Source organism: Eubalaena glacialis, chromosome 19, assembly GCF_028564815.1.
Source record: "Eubalaena glacialis isolate mEubGla1 chromosome 19, mEubGla1.1.hap2.+ XY, whole genome shotgun sequence".
NCBI lineage: Eukaryota > Metazoa > Chordata > Mammalia > Artiodactyla > Balaenidae > Eubalaena > Eubalaena glacialis.
This window is the reverse complement of record NC_083734.1, coordinates 45,990,971-46,010,949: the sequence shown is the minus strand read 5'-3', so window position 1 is coordinate 46,010,949 and position 19,979 is coordinate 45,990,971. Positions and strand designations below refer to the sequence as shown.

Sequence of the window (19,979 nt, the reverse complement as noted above, 5' to 3'; positions counted from 1 at the left end):
GATCTTTAAGGCATTTCAGGCACCTCTTTTGAGCCATTTAAGTTTTCCCCCTGATTTATCTTTGAACTTGAATAAGTGGCTTCTAAGCTTCCTATGGTGACCTTTATAACCTTCTGTAATCCTCAGCCCCTATGTTGCCAATGCCTTGCGTGGTTTAGTTTCTTCTCAAAAAACGTCCTTCGTAGACTTCACAGAAGAATGGGTCTCCTTTTGAGAAAATGTGGGCTGGGCACAGCTGACTTCCTTTTATCACTAACATTGGCTTTACAAGTGAGTGTCCTGTCACAGACGGCTTGTGTCGAGTATTCTAGCTGGATGGGAGGATTCATTAGAAGTAGAAGGTCCAGCCCTTGTTCTCTGGAGCAGGAAGAAGAGTTGGAAGTAAAGAGGGGATGGGATTAACTTTTGGGGTCTGAGCTAAACCCTTTTTGTACAATTTGTCTTGGAATGAGTTGACTTCTGGCCACCTTGGAGAGAGAAAGTGGCCAAGTGTGTTTGATTCAGTTTTTTTGAAACACCTAGGACTTGGAAAGGACCTTGGCTTCTAAAAGATAGCCACCCAATGTTTCACCTCACCTGATGGAGTTGTTACTCCCAGTCCCAAGGATAGACAGTTGGAGGGGTGAGTTCTTCGTGTTGAGCTTTAGAAGCTACTTCTCTTTGGTCTTCGGTTAAGGAGGAAGACTTCTGAGCCTTAGCTTCCTGGAGAGTTGGCTCTGGGACTAAGCTGGTCCTCGGCCCAAGTTCTGAAGGTACTTGGAGTTCTCTGACACCTTCCAGAGTAAAAGTACTGGCTGGCTTGCTCACTTTGGGGCAGGGGCTTTTGCCTTCTGGAAGGAAGCCACCCAGAGGTCTGTGGACTAAAAGGCATGGTGGGTTCTCAGGGGCTGTGGGGCAGAGTTTTTCTGTCTGAGTTTCTGTTAAAGCCAGGAGGCCAGATTCCTCAGATGGGGCTCCAGTTACTTCCCAAAGACATACATCAATGTCTGCCACGGTCCCCTTTATTTTATTTCCTTCTGGATCTGTGACTTCCCGTTGACACAGCTCTGCCATCCTGCTCCCCGTACTGCTTGCTCTGTGGGGACTGACTTTGGGTTGGTCCATGTCTGGAGCATCTGGCTGGGGGGAGAGCCCTTCTGACCTTGTGCCTTCCCAAGGACAGACCGTCTCTCGCTCTCTGTTGACTTTTACTTCTTCTGAAAAGTGTTCTTCAGTCCCTCCAGATCCCGCCTTTTGCAGGAACGTCTCTCCTTGCCCTTGAGATTCTCTGTCCACCTCTTGTTCCAGTCCCCCCTTCTCTGCTGCTCGACTCACCTCCCAAGGGCAGATTTCTGTTTTCTTATCAGAGGGAGCCTCTTCTGCTTCCCATGGACACACTTCTGCTACTCTGGCCCCCACGCTGCCTGCTGCCTCGGAACTTTCTTTGCTTCTGTCAGAAGCTTGTGGGGTTGGTTGTGGAGACAGACCCCCACCATCTTGACTCTCCTGGGGACACACAGCCTCCTGTTTCCCATCTGCACTCTCTGACTTTGCCTGAACGGCCACAGCTTTGTGCTCTGGTTTTTCTGGGGCTTTCTCCTTCTCCTCTTGAGGCTCCCCTTCTCCATCCTGTCTTGACACCCCTTCCTCAGGGATTCTTTCAGTCACCTCCCAGGGACAGGTCTCAGCTTTGGCGCCGCTGTCAGGTTTGGGAGCATCCGTGGCAGGAGCACCCCACAGGCAGACCTCAGCAAGCCTGCCCCCAACGCTGAGCAGTGTCTGAGCACCGGCTTTAGGTTGGTCAGGGCAGTGACTGTCTGGGTGGGAGAAAGAGCCCGCCGGGGCCATGCTCTCCTGTAGACAGATAGGTTGTAGCTCATTCCTTGCTTTTTCCCCATCTTCAGCAGTGACTTCTGCTTTTTCTGCTTGTTCTGGGAAGGAGCCCATCTTTGGGTCTTGTGTCAGGTCCCCTTTCTGTGCTGCTTCATCACTCACTTCCAAGGAGTGCCCCTCTGCCACTCTGCTACTCCCGCTGCTGGACAAATCTGAGACCTCGGGGGCCTGAGCAGAGGGTGTCCTCAAGTCCTTCTCCCAAGGACACATAGCTTCCTGCTCTTCACTCAGTGTTGTCTCCCATTTTGATATGTCTTCTCCCAGGGAGGTGAGTCTCCCCTTTTCTAGAGTTTTCTCCCTCTGCCCCATGGAATCAGTCCCCATCTCTTGTTCCGATTCCTTCCCAGGGGCTCCTTCATCCACCTCCCAGGGACAGATCTTGGCTTTTTCACTGCTAGGCGCTCCCTCTGCTTCCCAGGGACACACCTCAGCTGGCCTGCACCCCACACGGTCCAGTACCTGGAGCCCAGCTTTCGGTCTGTCGGCGCCCAGAGTATCTGAATGCCAAGAGGAGCCCCCTGGATCCACGCTCTCCCAGGGGCAGGCCACCTCCCGCTCCCGGGCCTGCCTCTCTGGCTTCTTTGGAGCAGTAACAGCTCTCTCTCCAGGTCCAAAATCTGCAGAAGCCCTTCCTGTATCATTTGGAAATTGCCTAATGGCCTCAATTCCCAAAGCCCTTTTCTCCCCTGCTCCAGCACTCACCTCCCAGGGACAGATCTCTGCCTTCTCAGCACGCAGGATTTCCTCCGCGTCCCAGGGACAGATCTCAGCAGTTTTGCTTCCCATACTGCCTGACATCTGGAAAGTGGCTTTGGGTCTATCTGTGTCTCGAGGACCAGGTTGTGGGGAGAAGCTGCCAGGGTCCACCCTCTCCCAGGGACAGACTGCTTCCTGCTTTTGCATCTGTCCCTCAGGCTTTTCCCAAGTTGTGCTATCTTTGATTCCTGATGTTCCAGGCATCTTCTCCTTGTCCTTTTGAGATTCTCCTTTTGGTGCCTGTCCCGATGTCCAGTCCTCTGTCGTTCTTTCATTCACCTCCCAGGGACAGATTTCTGCCTTGGCAGGTGTTGCTTCCTTTGCCTCTGACCTGAGATCTTCCCGTGGACATATCTGCGCTGCTCTGCTTCCTCCCTTGCTGAGGAGTTGGCCACCAGCTTTGGATGAGGAGTTTTCTAGATGTGGGCTGGAGTGCCCAGGGGTTGTGCTCTCCCAGGGACACACTGACTCCTGCTGTTGACTAAATTTCTGCACTGCTTTCCCAGTTTGTTCCCATGTCTCTCCAAAGCTCCCTTTTCTGGAGGTTTTTCCCTTTTCCTGGAGAGATTCTCCACCTGTCCTCTGACTCATCATTTCCTTCCCTACTACCTCATCACCCAGCTCCCAGGGACAAATCTCTGCTTTCCCGATAGCAGGAGCATCTCCTGTCTCCCATGGACACACCTCAGCGACGCTACTGCCCAAACTCCCCGAGCACCCGGGGGTTCCCGGGGCCTGAGTAGAGACTGCTGAGGGGCCCCGGAAATCTGTCCTTTCCCACTGACAAAGAGATTCCAACCCTTCACCCAGTTTCTGTTCTTCCAAGAAGATTGCTTTTTTGGGAGTTTTCTGCTTTGCCTGGGGGAGCTTGTTTACTCCCTCCTGGGACGGCTTCTCATTCTCTCCTCCTTCACTTGCCTCCCAGGGACAGAGCTCTGCCTTGGTGATGTCAGGTGTACAAGCTCCTGGGCCAGCGGCTTCCCACGGTCGTGTCTCTACCTCTCTAGGCTCCACACTGCCCACTGTCTCAGACCTGCCCTTGGTTCTGTCAGAGTCCTGAGGGGCTGATCGAGGGGACAGACCCCCAGGATCGGCACTCTCCCAGGGACACACTGCCTCCTGTCCCCTGACCAGCCTCTCTGGCTTTTTCTGAGCAATGGCAACCACATCTTTGGGTTCTGATTTTTCTGAGGCTTTCTCCCTCTCATCTTGGGAGGCATCTAGATCTTGCCTCAGTGCCTCCTCCTCGGGGACTCCACTCACCTCCCAGGGGCAGATTTCGGCCTTGTTGCTACTGTCAGGCTGACACGTTTCTGACTCGGTGACTTCCCAGGGGCATACATCTGTCACCCTCTGGTCAGCACTGCCCAGGGGCTGGAGGCCAGCTTTGGGCAGTTCCCGCCACCCCCCAGGGGCTGCTTTTGCTTGCTTAACATTTTTGTCCCTAACTGTGCCCTGCCTGACTGGCCTCAGTGTGGTAGGCCCTGTTTTACCTGCTCTCGCAACCTTCCCCTCCCCTAGACCCTGGGATGGCCTCCTGCCTCTGTCTTCTTGTTCCCTGCTGCCCTCCTGGTGACAGACTTGGAGCATTCTGCTTGTGTGAGCGTTCTGTTGGTTCTGGAGGGACTCCTCGTCATCACAGGGGGCAAGCGCGGCCTGCTTACTCACCGCCTTGGGCCGGCCTGACCTGGGAGATCTGGGACATGCCCTCACACCCTCTCCCAAAGCTCGGCCCTTCTCCTCCTCCTCAGGACTCCCTTCCCCGCTCTCCTTCTCTCTGTATGTGCTCCGAGAACGGGTCAGAGCTTTGATAGCCAGTCCCAGACTACGCATGGAACCCTGCTGAACGGGGGTCTTGAGGCTGTGGGATTTAGAGAAGACCTTGGGCCTGTCCTCATCCTCATCAGCTTCCCCCTGGAGACACCTGTCCTCTGTGTCCATCCCGTTCTCCCCAGCCCCCCTCTTCTCTACTGCTATAGAGAGGGCCCTCCAGAGCCTGGCCCGACCTGGGGCGGGAGAGTGGTTGCCTCGCTCTGGCCCCGAGGGGCCTTCCTGAGCCACATTTTCTTTCTTCGATGGCAGTTCTGCATTCTCCCAGGGGCAGATGTAGGTGAGTAGGCTGGGGCTTTGTTGGGGTACTGGGATGGGTGCCAGGGCAGGGGCGGGAGCTGGCAGCAGGGCCAGAGATAAGGTGGAGGTGGGAGACAGCATCCCTGGCTCCCCCAGGCCCACCCCGGACGTGGCCATGATGGGTGTGGAGATCTGGTGCTGGATGGGCCGGTGGGGCAGCCTTCTCACGGCCTCCTCGTGCAGCTTTCTGGAGGCGTGGGAGGTGTCCACGCTGCTCCTCTTGGCCGGGGAAGGTGGGGCCGACAGGGGAGTCGCTCGAGCTCGCTCCAGCCTCCAGGCCGAGGGCCTCCGCGCTGGGCTGGCCAGGGCGGCCTCTGCCTTCCTTCTCTCCTCCCGCTCCCTCGCCCGCTGGTAGGTCTCCTCCAGGTAGGCCTGGCTGGCCTCGAGCAGGGCCTTTTCCCTGGAGCCAGCCACGACGCTCAGCGACTTGTGCAGCGGGGCGGGCCGGGCGCAGGGCAGCCGCTCTCCCACCGTCAGATTGTGGGCGCTGGCCGACCTGAAGCTCAGCGCGGGCGGCCCTGCCGCCGACTCGCGGCTCTCGGATTGCGGGCCCTTTCTGGCCAGCTTCCTCCTCAGCAGCGAGTCGAGCAGAGGCGGGTACTGCTCCCCGCGGGGATCGCGGTCCTGCTCGCAGGTGCTGCGGGACTTGCGCAGACCCGGCGGCGCAGCGGGCTCCCGGAGGCTGGCGCTGAGCAGCCTGGCGCTGAGCAGCCAGCGGCGGGAGGAGCCCCCGGGCAGGCTGCTGCGGGCCGGGGAGCCCGAGTCCCGGGAGTGCTGGCGGGTCAGGGCCTCGGGGAACTCGGCCAGGTACCTCATGAAGGAGCGGCCCAGCCCCTGGCGCCAGCTGCCTCGCTTCTTGCGCAGGTGCGGGTTGTTAGCGGCCATTTCCTTGGTCTTGTGGACCTCGAGCTGGGCGTAGAGCTTCTTCAGCTCGTCCTGGGGGCGGGGGGACCGGGGGAGCAGAGCTGGCGGTGAGGGCCAAGCTCTCCATCCCGTGGCGGCGCTGCTCTGCCCCTCAGCCCTTGCTCAGACCATTTTCTCTGGGGGATCTCTCTCCCACCAAGCTGTGTCCCTTCCCAGCTTTTAGAACTCAGAATTCACCTCTCCGTCCTGCAGGGCCAACAACCTAGTTCCCGAGCCTGACCCGCTCAGCTCCGAGGCCTCAGCGCACCACTGCCTTCTCTGGGCACTGTGGTCTGGTGGGAAGTCTCCAGCTTCGGGGACAGGAAACCTGGGTTTGAGGCTGCTGACCCATCATGTGCCTCCAGGCTATTTTCTTGCCCTCTCTGAGCCTCTGCTTCAATAAAGTAAGGAAAACTGGCTGCCTAGTGTTCACTTTCTTAAGAGGATTATATGAGATTGGTGGTGGGACCAGTGGGCGTGAAAACTGCCATATTCAGGTGTAAGTGACGGAATGGGGCTTTGAAAGTCTTTGGTACTTCGGATCTCTCCCCGCAGCCAGCATAGGGGAGGTACATGGGCTCCCCATACTGGAGGGTCAAGGATGGTGTCTCTGTGGCAGCGTGCCTCCACTCTTTGGCCTGCCTGCTGGATTGGGGTCTCAGTTCAGCCTATCCCCAGGGGGCAGGCGGCAGGGCAGGCAGAGCTCAGAGGATGAGGAGGATACGGAGGAAAGAGAGGCTAAGGCAGTTGAGAGAAGGAAGGAATTGGGGGATGTAAACAAGTCAGTTGTGGAGGGGGCCCCAGGGGAGGTGGAGGGATGGACAAAATGGCTTCCTGGGACTGTTCCCACATGCAGGTTCTACAAGACAATGGGCTTTACCGCCAGGTCTCTTTATATCCTACCCTCTGAGCCTCTCATTAGGGTTTCTGTGACTATAATGATATTCTTAAGCAGAAAAATACGGTAAGGATGCTCTCCTGATGTAAGACTCAGGAAGAACTTCCTTTCTCTAACACTGCTGGGTCCAGGGAAAGGGGATCCTGGTGTGGAAATCCCTGGTAGCCACTCACTGCCTGAATTACCCAGCCCCAATGGCCCTAGGGTCACTAACTGCCTGGTATGTTGGGGACTGAGGGGTTTCTTAGGCTGCCCGTCATGGTGGCCCTGCTGAGTGGGAGTGGAGGACACAGGAGACAAAGGTGATTTGAGCTCCACTCATGGTTCTGCCTCTACCTTGCCAAGTGGGCCTCAGGAATCTGGGTTCTGGGGTTTTTGGGGGGCGGGGGGTTTATCCACTGTGTGGCCTCCTTCAAGTAGAGTCAGGGGAAGCAGCTTAGGGCAATGGTGGAGAAGAGAGGGAGGCGGGTCTTAGAGGAAAAGCTATGGGGAGGAGAAGGGACCTGCAGTGGCACACAGCCCGGGTGGCAGGGCAGCTGTGCCCCCTGCCCAGTCCCTAAGTAGCATCAAGAGGAGGCGGGGAGGGCAGCACCTACCCGAATGTCTCCAGGGTCCAGGCTGTGCTCGCTCCAGGCTGAGGCGATGCTGCTGTTCAGGTAGGAGCCTGAGCGCTGCAGGTCCAGCTCGTCCTCGTACACCTCATCCAAGATCTCCTCTCGGGGAGGAGCCCCCGGCTTCCGGATCTGGCCATGGTGGGCATGATCGGGAAAAAGACTCACCTTGGCTCCCTGCCCCGTGGCATATGTATTTACTCCATAAATCTTCACCCCCCCCCTCTGATTTGGAATTCTGGGGGTCCAAGGAGTATTGTTCCCCCTCCTTCCTGATTTTCTCTAGCTCAGAGACCAGGGGTCTCAATGCCCTGCCCCCACAATTCCTAGCCATGTCCTTCAGCTCCCCCCCCCCCACCTATCTTTCTGTAACTGCTTCTGAGTTGATTTTCAGAGTCTGCCAACCTTCCAGTTGTATTACAAGGACTCCCTTCAGCTCTAGCTCTTTTTTTTCTTTTAAACTCCAAGTGTTTTTATTATTTTTTTTAAAAAAATTATTTATTGATTTATTTATTGGCTGTGTTGGGTCTTCATTGCTGCATGTGGGCTTTCTCTAGTTGCGGAGAGCGGGTGCTACTCTTCTTTGCGGTGCGTGGGCTTCTCAGAGCGCAGTCTCAGTAGTTGTGGCACACGGGCTTAGTTGCTCTGCGGCATGTGGGATCCTCCGGGACCAGGGCTCAAACCCGTGTCTCCTGCATTGGCAGGCGGGTTCTTAACCACTGCGCCACCGGGGAAGTCCCAGCTCTAGCTCTTATTTCCCTTGCCCAGGGATTGGAGACGGAGATTCCTTCCGTGACTCCTAAGTGGGCTCCTTGCTTAGGGCCCAAATCCCTCAGGGCCCAGGGTGTCATTCTCACCCTGGCCTGGAGAGGGTGCTGTGGGCACAGCAGCATCACAGTGCCCCTGGCAAAGGGGCTGCGTCTGCCTCACATCGAGGCCAGGGGAAGACCTCACCTTAGGGATGAAGATCAGAGCCAGCGTGGCGGTGACTGTGCTGTGGGTGTGAAAGAAGAAGAGGAGGAGCGTCCAGTCTGGGTGCAGGGAGGGAACCAGTACAAACCTGAGGGTGAGGTGGGAAAGGGATGGTTAGCTACAGGTGGGAGTGGCCTCTTTCACCTGTTTCAGTGGCTGTCCTCCCCAGCCCCCGCCCTGATCTCCTGGAGGTGCTCCGTGCAGTGAGCAGGGCACTCTTCCTTCTTCCTGCCCTCCCACCTCAGGGCTCACGTTAATCTCCACCTCTGAGAAGCCCTCCCAGACTACTCCAGCTTGCCTTCTCTGGCTGCTTATAGCACTTAACTCTGTTATGGACCACCCTGTGGGTTGATTCTACCTTCACCACAGGGCCAGATCCTTGTGGACACTCATAGCAGGCCTGCTGCAAGGACAGTTGGGGTGTGAGGGGGAAGAAGGCAGGGAGAATGGAGCCTGTATGTGGAGGAGAGTTGGGGGGGGGGGCGTGTGGAATGGGAGAGGATTTAGGAGTGGAGCATGCTTCCTCTTCTCCGGTGTTGGGTGAGACATGGGTTACAGGAAGGGTGTCTGTGGGGTAGGGAGAGAAGCTACAGGTGGGGCCCTCCTCACCTTGCTGAGGCGTAGTAGGTGTTGCAAGGAGGGCTGTGGGATGGGGGTACCCTCACCCGGGAGAGGTGAGGAGTGGTATTAGGGTGGGAGGCGTGGTGGGTAGGAGGGCCCGTCCTCACCTGGCTGCGTGGAAGGCAGCAGAAAGCAGCAGCTCATTGTGCAGGGCGATGCCCATGTACCGCGGCTCGTGGAAGGCTGAGGGAACAGCCCGGGTGGCGTAGCAGAGGAAGCTGCCCCAGCACAGGAGCAGCATCTCGGCTGTGGGGAAATGAGGAGGGCCGGGTACCACCTCAGCCGCCATGCACCCCTTTCTCTGCAGGCCGTGCTGGGGGGAGCCCAGTCCAGGGGTCCAGGTACAAGGCAGGAGGACCCCTGGAGGTACAGGGAGGGGGACCAGAGTGAGGCTGGGCTCAGTGGAAGCAGCTCACCCACAACCATGATGTAGTCCCAGCGGTCGTGGTGGCAGAGGTAGAAGTGGCGGCCTGTGTGGGTGTGGCCTCGCGCCACCAGGGATGTGTGCTGAACGCCTTGCTCCAGGACCCCCGCTGTCCATACAGCCAGGAAGCCCAGCACCAGCAGCAGAAGCAGCCCCAGACGCTGCAGCAGCCGCCCACTGCTCAGGTGGGGGCCCCGCTGGGCCGTTCGAGACAGAAACAGCTGGAGCACTCTACAAGGGTTAGAGCGTGGCTGGTGGATGCAGGGAGGGGAGATGCCGCAGGCCTTTGCTTCCCTTCCCTCCGCACATCCCTGTCCTCCCATCCCTTCCATGGTTCACCGCCTCCTCTTACCCCCAAAAAAGTTACACGGAGGGGAGGGCCATAGTGATGGGAGCAGGCCTTGGGGGCACAGAGGAGTAGAGCTGGTAGGGGTCTGGCTGTGAAGAACTTCATTCCATAAATGAGCTGGGGTAGCCTGGAGTGAGCAGCGTGAGAGCAAGCTCTGCCCCAGACCCTACCTATAAAGCTTGAGTATAATAGTGCCGTAGACAATGGCAAAACCCAGCAGCCGGACCCAGCGGAGGGCGATGCAGCGGAATACACTGGGCTTGAAGTACAGGATGAAGACCTGGTGGGGAGGGGGCAAAAATAGTTGCTCTCCACTGCACTTCCACTGTGTGCCAGGCCTATGCTAAACACATTGCTGATCCTCCTAACCGCCTTGTCATAGAGGCATCATCACCTCCATTCTGCAGAGGAGCAGCTTTGTTATCAGAGAGGTTAGGTAACTTGTCCTAAGTCACACAGCAGGTCATAGAGCTCCTTTTAAGCCTGGCTGTTTGGTTCCAGAGCTCACTAGACTAGCCTGTCATTTGTGGGTATGAGTTGGAGGATTTTGAGGTCTCTGAATCCCCCCAGCAGGGCAGAGAGGAAGGATTCTGGGGCTTGGAGGGTACCAGGTTGGGACTATGGGGGATCCTGGGAGGTGGGGTCAGCCTCTGGCCACAGACTCACAGGGAAGTAGAGCAGCAGGGATCCAAAAAGGATGGTTTCCAGCAGTACCACTCCAGATGCCCGGATCCTCTGTGAACCCAGGAAAGAGAGAGGTATGTAAGCAGAGCAGCAAGAGGACAGAGCCTGGAGGATGGTACAGGAGGGTCTCAGGCCTGTTTGAGGGGTCACCCCATGGCCTTGGGCTAAAGCTTCACCCTGTAACATTAGCTCTGCCCTCTCCATCCACAGCCACTCTCACCGCAGGCTCTTAGCTCCACTGGCACTAAGCCTGGCTAAGGCAAAGGTTTCATATAGCTCCTGCCACCCCAGGCCCATGCCCCTCCCAGTCCCAGCCTGGGCCTTGCTGCAGACCTGGGCTAGAATCAGAGGTTGCTGGAGCTAGAAGGGATCTCAGGCTTTCCTCCAAGCTTTGGGTCAGACTGCCTCCTTGTCTAGAAACTCGCTTCTCTGTCAGTTGACCGTCAACTTTGGCTCAAATGTCAAGTTCTCCAGAAAGTCTTCCCACGCCATCTCAGGCAGGGTGACTGGGTCCCCTCTCTGAGCTGCCACAGCAACTGACACCTCTATCCTGGCCCATGTTTTGCTGTGCTGTCATTTTATTTACATGTCTGAGGGGCCAGATCACTTCCCCTAGTGCCTACAGTGTTTTGAATCAAGTCCAATGCCTTCATTGAGCAGGTGAGGAAACAGGTCTAAGGTGGTGAGGTCACTTGCCTCATGTCACATAGTGAGTTAGACTAAGAATCAGGGCCAGAACCCATTTCTCTCAAGTTCTAGTCTTAGGTAGTCTCTGGTCTCCGGTTGATGCTAGAGACTCAGGATGGGTAGGACACGTGCGTAGAAGAGAGATGTGGGGCCTTCCTTGCCTTGCTCTGGCGGCAGCGATAGGAGACCAGCATGCTCAGGAAGACGGCCAGCATGCAGCATGTCTGAGAGGCCAGCACCACTGCCCGCAGCGCAGGGGCTTCCTCCACCAGGCACGGCGTGGCATCCAGGCAGCTGGAGCAGCCCTCAGCACATGGTTGGCACCGCAGCAGCCTCCCGGAGCTGCCTTGAGGGGACCCGAATTGCCTGGTAGGCTGGGCAGCACCCTCCTCTGAGCCTATAAAGAACAAGATGGGTGCAGGGAGAGGGGCATGGCTGGGACATCCTGAGACCCCAGCCTTCTCTCCCAATGGTCACCACAGCTCTCTCCCTGCCCGCTTACGGTCTGTGGCCCCTGGGGTAGCATCAGGATGGGTAGGAATGAAGAAGTAGGTACTTTCAGGGGAAGGCAGGGTAACAGGAAGAGGTGATGCCAGGCTAGGACTCACTGCGAGGTCAGCTTGCATCAGACTGGCATGTTATAAGCTCATTCTCGGAGGGAACAGACACCCCCAGATTGGACCCTGCCTGCCTCTCCTGCTTCTCTCGACATTCTTCCCTTGCTCCATGAGTTTTCTCCCAGTGTTTCACCCCAACCTGCCTTTCTTCCCCAGATGCCCACCTCCAATCAGCCCAGCCTGTAAAACACCTTCCTGGCCCTCCGCATAGTTACATACCCCCAGAACTGCTTGCCCCATAGAAGCCGGGTTGGCAGCGGCAGAGGTAGTGGCCAAGGACAAAGCCCTGACTCTCCAGGGGGACACACTGTGGGGATGACAAACACAATCGGTATTTATATGAGGTTTTTCCTCCTGGGAAGAGACGGAGGGTGCATCTACCTTCCTATCCACGGCCCCTGGGTCTACACTGGGGAGCCCCACCAGAAAGCCACCCCAGCCCTTGGGAAGCCTTCCATCCCTGGAAACCCTACTCTGCCCCCACCATTGCCTCTCTTCTCAAAGAGACCTCCAAGCAAAGAGTATGGAGATGGATCACCCTTTTATTCAGACTGGCCCTGACAGGAGCCTCACAGGTCCCATTTCCCAGTGCCCAGCTGATGCTAGAGCAAGGCGCTGGGGAGGTGGAAGCAGGGAGAAATCTGAGCTCAACCACACCTGTGTGCCTACATCCTGCTTCAAGGGTTCCCATCAGCCTCCCTCTTCGGCACACAGGTGGGTTGAAAAGGCCCCCATGGAGGAGCAGCTTCCTCCATCAGGGCCATCTGGCTTTGGCGCAGGACTGCTCTCCCCAGCCCTAATGCCAGGCTAATGCCAGGCTGGTGGGATGCCAAGGCCAGCTCTTTATTCCACCTCCACCCATTGATGTTTGCCCAGCAGCGGACACAGCAGACCTCAGAGCCAGGCAGGGAAGATGAGCCTGTGGATGAGGTCAGACCTGCTGTAGGGAGTGGCTGGGAACAGACAGCAGTGGGGCAAAGGAAGGAAGATTACATATCCAGCCCCTAGAAGGTGCTTCTGAAATCGTGGCCCAGCTTCCCCTCTTACTCAGACCACTGGAAAACGTTCTGTTCCTGCCATAGACAAATGCATACCCAGAGACACGAATGTGGCTGGGTTTAAAAGTGCACTGGACAATGGGAGCCCTTATCCATCCCTGGGCTGATAGCTCCAAACACATGTGCCCTGAAGAGCAACAGATGCCCAAACCCACCACACCTCCCAGCAGCCTGCAGGGCTCCCCTTGGCTTTGGTTCAGCTCAGGAACAAGCATGCAGTCAGTGTAACTGTGGAGTGGATTAGTTCACTGACCTGCCAGTTTCCCAGTACTGGGCTTGCAGGATTACCAACCATTGCTTTCCATTATCCAGATTCTCCTGTATCCACGGCTTTGATTTTGCCAGCATCTCGCCTGGGTTCCATCACCTTTACCAGTCCCAGAGCTCTTCAAGTTCCTTCTCTGGTTAGTCTCCTCCTACACCCCAACCAGCAATTCTACTTATTTCAACAAACACCCAACAGAGCATCCTTTGTGGGTCAGAAGGAGCCCAGAGCTCTGTTGACATGGAGAATGTGGTTCAGGAGAAGGAAAGGGGACGATTAATAGAGGCTCAGGAGGCGGTCCTGGGAAGGGATCCTGGAGCACCCAGTACCAGAAGGGAGAGCAGACAGGGAAGCACACTGAGAATGCAAAGGAATGAAGGTGGCTGTCTCGGGTGGGGGATGGGGCTAGGCTGTATGTGTCCTCACTCTTAAAAAGCCTGGTATCAAAAAAAAAAAAAAAAAAAGCCTGGTATCTCATCTCTATCTATCTTATCAGTAGGAACGTCCCTGAAGCCCGGAGAGGCTGGTGTGCCTTTGTCAGCTGCTCCTGATGGCAGTGATGGGAAAGGGGAGGGAGGCAGGACACCAGCACCCCCACCCTCTGTATCCTTACCTGGGTGCTGTTGAGATCACACAGGTGTGTGTTAGAGTACCAGCCTGGGCCGCTGGCACACTGATTGATGTCCACACTCTGAAGATCTACGTCCATCTGCACCTGCCCCCTAGGGCAGTGAATTGGCAGTTAGGGGTACAGTGAAGGATGCCAAGGTGGACATGTGTTCTTGGACCCCAGACTATGAGGCAATGCAAGCTCTACAAACTTTAGCACAGTGGCTGCAGAGTGCCAGGAGAGAGGGCACACACGCACGCCATTTCTCCAGTGCTATTAACCCTCGCTGTCTCTGCAACAATCCTCCTCCCCTTAGGTTTTTCCCTGCCCCCGCCCCCCATCCCTCAGATTTTCAACATGCTAGCATTTCCTGATTTCTGTCAATGGGAAAGGGAGGGGGCGAGACATATGGGAGCTGCGGCTCTGATGATCTGTCTGAAAGGGATATTCACACTTCCCCACTGCATGTATACACACACACACACACACACACATGCAAAGCGCAGCTGTTAACCACCCCCTCACTCTGCCCAAACCAGGTCTGAATTGATCACAGCAAAGGAGATATGGAATAGAGGGGCCCAGAGTCAGAGCTGCCTGGCCCAAGGGCTCTCAACCCCTGCTCTGGGCTGAATGGGGAGAGAGCTGGCAAGGAGCCAGGCTGCCTGTGGCCAGGAGAGGAACTCTGCCGGGGACAACGAATGGGGACACAGAGCTGGGAAAACAACGCTGATTGTTGAATGCCTTGCGGTACACTATCCATCCGCTCCCTCCTTCCCATCATGGCTCCCAATCACCTCTTTACTCCAGCTGAGGGAGGAGGTCAGTTATTTGAGGAGCATCATAGGCTATTGGGGTCAGGACTTGATATAAGAATATAGCCATTGGGAGTGACCCTGGGGATCTGGCCAACTCCTGGACAGAAAAGGCAATGGTTCCAAGCCTCCCCCCAAGTGTTTTCCTTCCCTTGCAGAAGCCTCCTTTTACAGTTCTAGATTGCTAGGGAGCAGCGAATTTCACTCCCGAAGCGCCCATCTGACTCCTTTGAGAAGCCAGTGCATGGATTGTCACTGTCTCCCGCACCAAGCCCTCTCCTGCCTTGTACCCACTACTCAGACCTGGAGGCCACGACCTATGCCCAGCTATGTCCACACATCTGTACACACACACGTGTATACCTACTTGTAAATGGAGTGATTTATATGTAGTACACACACACACCTGTATATGTTAACACACAGTTGCAGATTCCCAGAGTCAACTGCAGATATACACAGCTGAATGCAAATACACACACCTGTGTCCCCCACACATGTGCATACCAAATGGCCTACGCACAGCTGGCTGGACTTGGGCCCCCCACCCCACAAATCCACAATAGCATCAAATCCTGCACAAAACCCACTTACCTGATCTCCGGGCTGAGGTCTGGCTTGAGTCCATAGAAGGCGGCTGAGAGTGTGATAAGCCAGCCCGGACGGAGCCGGCCCTCCTGGCATTCCAGGAAGGGAGGAGACAGCCTCACGTGCTGCAAGTCCCCCACATATCCATCCCCCTGTGGCCACTTGGGGCTGCCAAGGCTCCCTAGGTCATTGGTCAGCACCCGCTTCTGCAGGTCAGGGGTGTCCAGGGCCCCGGTTGGGCTCTCCTTCTGCACCCTGCTCCCGGACAAGTCCTGAAGGATGGTCTCCTCCCCCATCCTGGTGGCCTGCAGGGCCAGCTGCAGGTGGCTGGCCCCCAGTGGAGGGTTAAAGGTCAGCAAAACCCGGTATGCCCTTGGGTCCGCCTCGGCCACGCTGCGGACCAGTGCCTGGTACCACTCCACATCCTCCTCCACACTGGACTCCCGGATGTCGTTGGCTTGTAGCAGCATGTTGAGGAAATTGGCAGCCTGCGTAATGGTGCCCGCTGCCCTCCATAGGATTGGGGGGAGCCCTGGTCTGGCTCCTGCCCCATGGGCTTCATAGCGCTCACTGCAATTAGCCCCCGACAGCTGTTGGGCATCTCCAGAGTAGAGAAAAGCCAGGGCTGCCTCAGCCCCCTCCGGGGGCACCCACATGGGTACAGATCCTGGCTTGACTTGGGAGGACAGCGCGGGCAGAGAGCGGAGGAGCCTCGGACCCCCCAGAGCCCAGCCACAGAGGAAAGAGTAGCCCAGCAGTCCCCACACAGGAGGAGGCATGACCACTGCCCTGGTGCCCATCCTTGGGGCAGCTCTCAGGGACCCTGGGGTCCACGTTGCCTGGGGTATTGGAGGCTCAGGAGATCCCAGGCAGAGGCTGGCCGCAGTCTGGGGCTGCCTGCTTGCACGCCTCCTATCCTTGCTTTCTCTCTTCCTCTCTTCCTCTCTCTCATGCTCCCGCTGTCTTGCTTGTTTTTTTCTTCTCTTTCACGTCATCAGCTGGCTTCTGGACGTAGGCATGAGGGCTGTGTTCCCTGCTCTCTCAGTGTGGCCCCTCATCGCAAACCCTTTTAATCCTGGCACACCACTCTTCCCTCCCCCTCTTATCCAATATCTAGGCTCCCTCCCCTCACTCCCCACCCTACATCAGATGCTCCAGGGAGAGACAGAAGGGACCAGTTGTTCTCTCTCTTCCTCCCTCCCCGCCTCTGCCCTTTGCTCCATTAGGAGAGATGGGCAAATCCGGGATGGGGCGCCATAGCAACCGCAGATGAGCCTGTGCCCCTCTCTCCACCCCTCTGCTCCACTCAGCCTCCTGGCAGCAATTTCGACGGCCATGATAAAGGGCCAAGCTGCAGCTCCTGGCAATCTGCTCTAGCTGCCTGTACCCCCAACACCGTGCTGCTGAACTGGAATTTGAGATTGGGGTTGGCGAGGGGTGGGCAAGAGAGCCCAATAAGTATAGGGTTTTTGAAAAATATATATTTATTTATTTATCTGGCTGCGCCAGGTCTTAGCTGCGCCACGCAGCCTCTTAGTTGCGGCACGTGGGGTCAAATTCCCTGACCAGGGATTGAACCCAGGACCCCTGCACGGGGAGTGCGGAGTCTTAACCACTGGACCACCAGGGAAGTCCCAAGAGAGCCCAATAGAACCATAATTGATATTTGTACAGACTGTGGCAGTTTACAAAGTGTTTTTCATGTGCGTTATCTCAATGACTCTTCCCCAACCCACCTATGCTGAATATTCTTATCCCCATTTCACAGATGCAGACAGTGAGGCTCAGAGACTCACCCAGGATCACATAGCTGCTTCATTTGAGTTGAGACTCAAACCCAGAGCTCTGATTCCCCTACAGTGCCCCATCAAACCCCCACCATCACCCTGTTATTCATCCTTAGAGACCTCAAGAAGACCTAACTATAGCCCGGAGAGGTGAAGGGACTTCCCTAGGACCAAACTGTTGCTCTTGACAGAGCAGGAGCCTCCACCAGGTCTCCACCTCCCCAGCCAGGGAAGCCTGCCTTCTCCTGCATCACAGAGTTAACCACTGCCCGGAGTAAGGGGGTCATGGTGGGGAGGGGGGAAGAGAATGAACAGTTTTGCTTCTGCTTCTTCCACCTTCATTTTGTCATTCTAAGCCCTGTCTTCTTCCTTTCTTCATGAAAACCATGGCTAACCTCTCTTGCTCTTCCAGGTCTTCTTACCCCTCACATCCTTCCCTCTGTCGGACACAATAACTGGAAGACTCAGAGTTAGCACTGTCTGAGGCAGCCTCCTCGGATCCAGAAGGGTGTGGATTCTTGAAGTCAGCCACGGAACAAAGCCCCTGCCTTCCTCTCCCTCCCTCTTCCACCACTTTCCCATCGCTGATCGCTCACCCAGTGATTTGGCCCCACGTGCATGTGCTATCTGTTAGTTTCTCCCCTTCTCACTTTGCCCCCATCCCCGCTTCTTAAACCTCTGATGTCCCAGATCTCTGAGTTTATGGAGGGAGGGCTGGGTGGTGGTGGCTAAAAACTTCTCTTGCTTTACCGGTGGCCTCTGCAAACAACAGTTCTGCTTGGGAACCTTCACTGGGAATGTAAGGGGTGGAGGAAGAGATGGGGGCTAGAGGACAAACCTCCACAGAATCCCTACGATGTCAGAACTAAGAGTGCCTATATCCCAGACCTTTCTCTAATAGAGAAGGAAACGAAAACTAAAACCGAATGTCAGCTAAGTGACCTCCTCAAGGCCACAAAGCCAGCGAGTGGTCTGGGGTCAGACCTGTATCACACATCCACACATCCATTGCCTCTCTGATTCCTGTGTGCCAACAGAAAGAGGGATGGTAGAGGGTGGGGTGGGGTGAGCAAGTGCTCCGTTCCACGTTCTTGGTATTATTACTGGTTACTGTTAGTCCAGGGCCAACAGAACACCTTGGGTGAAGACATAATAGTCAGTTGTTTTTCCCCCAAGAAGCTTTTCATAATAATAACTAATGTTCGAATAGTGCTGTAGCATTTGCGTGTAAGTTTTCATTTAATCCCTACAACAGCTCTATCAAGGGGGGATTATTATTGACCTATTTTTACAAATGAAACACAGGTTCAAAGATGTTTAATTATTTGCTCTTGGTAATATGTCCAGGAAATGGCATGACTAGGACTCAAAACTAGATGGCAAGCTCTAGAGGGGCAGAGACCGTGCCTGTCTCATTCATCACTGAAGTCTAGCCCATTGCTGAATGACTGAGTGAACTCAAGACTGGTTTAGATTCTCTGAATTGTTCTTTGCAAACCTTTTAAACTAGGGTTCTACCATTGCAGGGACCACTTATATAGCCCTCAGGAAACAGGTATATGTAGATGTAAAACCTACCCAACAAACACACACAAATCCAGCTCATACAAAGATACACTTCCTTTGCTTGGAGCTTAATTTTCAATATTTTTTCCAGGAACTGGGCTACAGGTCTGGACATTTCAGGAAATGGAGAAAGGCAGCATTCCTTGCTCTGCCTTAGGAAGAGCCTGTGTGTGTCCCCCTGTGCCTCTGTGTGCTCAGGGCAGGTGGAGATACCCCAGGTGGCAGACATGGTCTGCCTCCCTCTGGGGCCAGGCAAGTAGCTGGACAGCAGAGGGCGCTGCGGAGCTTACAGACCTTGCATTCGTGGGGGTAACCTGTTCTGGAGCCAGAGTTTTCCAGAGACAGCCAGGGATCTTGGGTGGTCTTCTTAGGCCTCCGGTGTGCTATGGTCCTATAGCAATTTCTCTTCTTTTCTCCAGAAACCTAAGTAACACCTAAAAGGTATTGGAGAGAGGGTAGAAAATATAATCTTTGGAGTCAGAGCTGGTTTTGAATCCCACTTCACCTTTTTGAACTGTGTGACCTTAGGTAAGTAACTCTTCAGTTTTTTCATGGGCAAGGGAGATTATTAATTCTGTTGTGCAGAATTAGAGATGAATTTGTATCAGGAGCTTCTTACAAGCATGGAACAACCATTCCATGCTTATGTATCAAGGGCCTACTCCGTGCCAGGCAGTCCTTGGCATTGGAGAGTCCATGATGGGCAAAAAGCAGACGAGGCCCCTGCCCTCACAGAGCTAACAGCTTAATAGGGAAGACAGACTTTAATCAAATAACCTCACAGATAGATAACAAGTCACACCTGTGCAATGAAGTGCAACAAAGGAGTGGTCTTGGAGCTCAGTGAGGAGGAAGTACCCAGGCAGGGAGATTTATTTCCCTGAGGTAGAGAGAAGTAAGTTTAATTTGAAGGATGAGTAGGAGTTTATGAAGCAAAAAGGGAGGGAAAAATCCTTTCAAGAAAAGGGAATCGCTTATGCAATGGCCATGTTTTTGAGCCTGACACAGGGCTAGTGGAACAGCAGGGCAGAGAAAACAAGGTGGAGCCTGGTGGGAGATGAGACCAGAGAGGCGGGGGTCTGATGACACAGGACCCCATAGGCCTCCTTAAGGAGTTTTGTCTTTAGCCTAAGAACAGTGGGAAACCGTGAAGGGTTATAATCACAGGCTATTGGTGAATATTCATTTTAAAAGGTTCTCTCTGGGGACTTCCCTGGTGGTCCAGTGGCTAAGACTCCGTGCTCCCAATGCAGGGGGCCCGAGTTTGATCCCTGGTCGGGGAACTGGATCCCACATGCCGCAACTAGGAGTTCACATGCCTGTGGCTAAGGATCCCACATGCTGCAACTAAGACCCGATGCAGCTAAATAAGTAAATTTTTTTTTTTAAAGTTCTCTCTGGGTGTAGAACTCATAGCAGACCCTGGATCATCTTCCCCTAAATGCACCTTCAGGTACTAAAGTTGCTAAGTTCTGCTGGCTGATCCTTCCTCCTTATCCTTTGCATCCCTCAACATCTCTTCATGGGAAGATTGCAATGGTTTCCTAACTGGTCTCCCTGCCTCCAGTCACACCTCCTCTACACAAGCTTGAACTTACTTGATCTTCACAACATGCCTGCAAGTAAGCAAAGCAGCAATCCTTATCCCTATTTTGCAGATGAGAAAACTGAGGTCTAGTGGTACTGTGGAACTGGCTCATACAGGCTTGTGAAAGCCAACTGTTAAAATTTCAGAAATTTTGGGACTTCCCTGGTGGTCCAGTGGT

General features: G+C 55.1%; 1 protein-coding gene across 1 annotated transcript; it reads right to left on the bottom strand.

The window, feature by feature from the left end:
• Window positions 1-588: 588 nt before the first annotated feature.
• On the bottom strand, window positions 589-15,660 carry GPR179 (G protein-coupled receptor 179). Its single transcript, XM_061175226.1, has 11 exons — window positions 14,867-15,660; window positions 13,461-13,569; window positions 11,744-11,831; window positions 11,069-11,304; window positions 10,203-10,271; window positions 9,707-9,816; window positions 9,180-9,418; window positions 8,871-9,009; window positions 8,125-8,230; window positions 7,156-7,302; window positions 589-5,694 (listed from the first exon to the last, which is right to left on the bottom strand). The coding sequence occupies exons 1-11, from the start codon at window positions 15,658-15,660 to the stop codon at window positions 589-591; spliced, it is 7,143 nt and encodes a 2,380-aa protein (XP_061031209.1).
• Between the last annotated feature and the right edge of the window lie 4,319 nt (window positions 15,661-19,979).

What these genes read in the sequence shown, in the direction of transcription:
- GPR179 (XM_061175226.1), bottom strand. Translation starts at nt 15,660, where the DNA reads ATGGGCACCAGGGCAGTGGTCATGCCTCCTCCTGTGTGGGGACTGCTG. An exon ending in ATCGCTGCCGCCAGAGCAAG is followed by an intron (nt 10,272 to 11,068) that starts GCAAGGAAGGCC and finishes CTGGGTTCACAG; the next exon opens with AGGATCCGGGCATCTGGAGT. An exon ending in GCTGCCTTCCACGCAGCCAG is followed by an intron (nt 8,231 to 8,870) that starts GTGAGGACGGGC and finishes CCTCACCCTCAG; the next exon opens with GTTTGTACTGGTTCCCTCCC.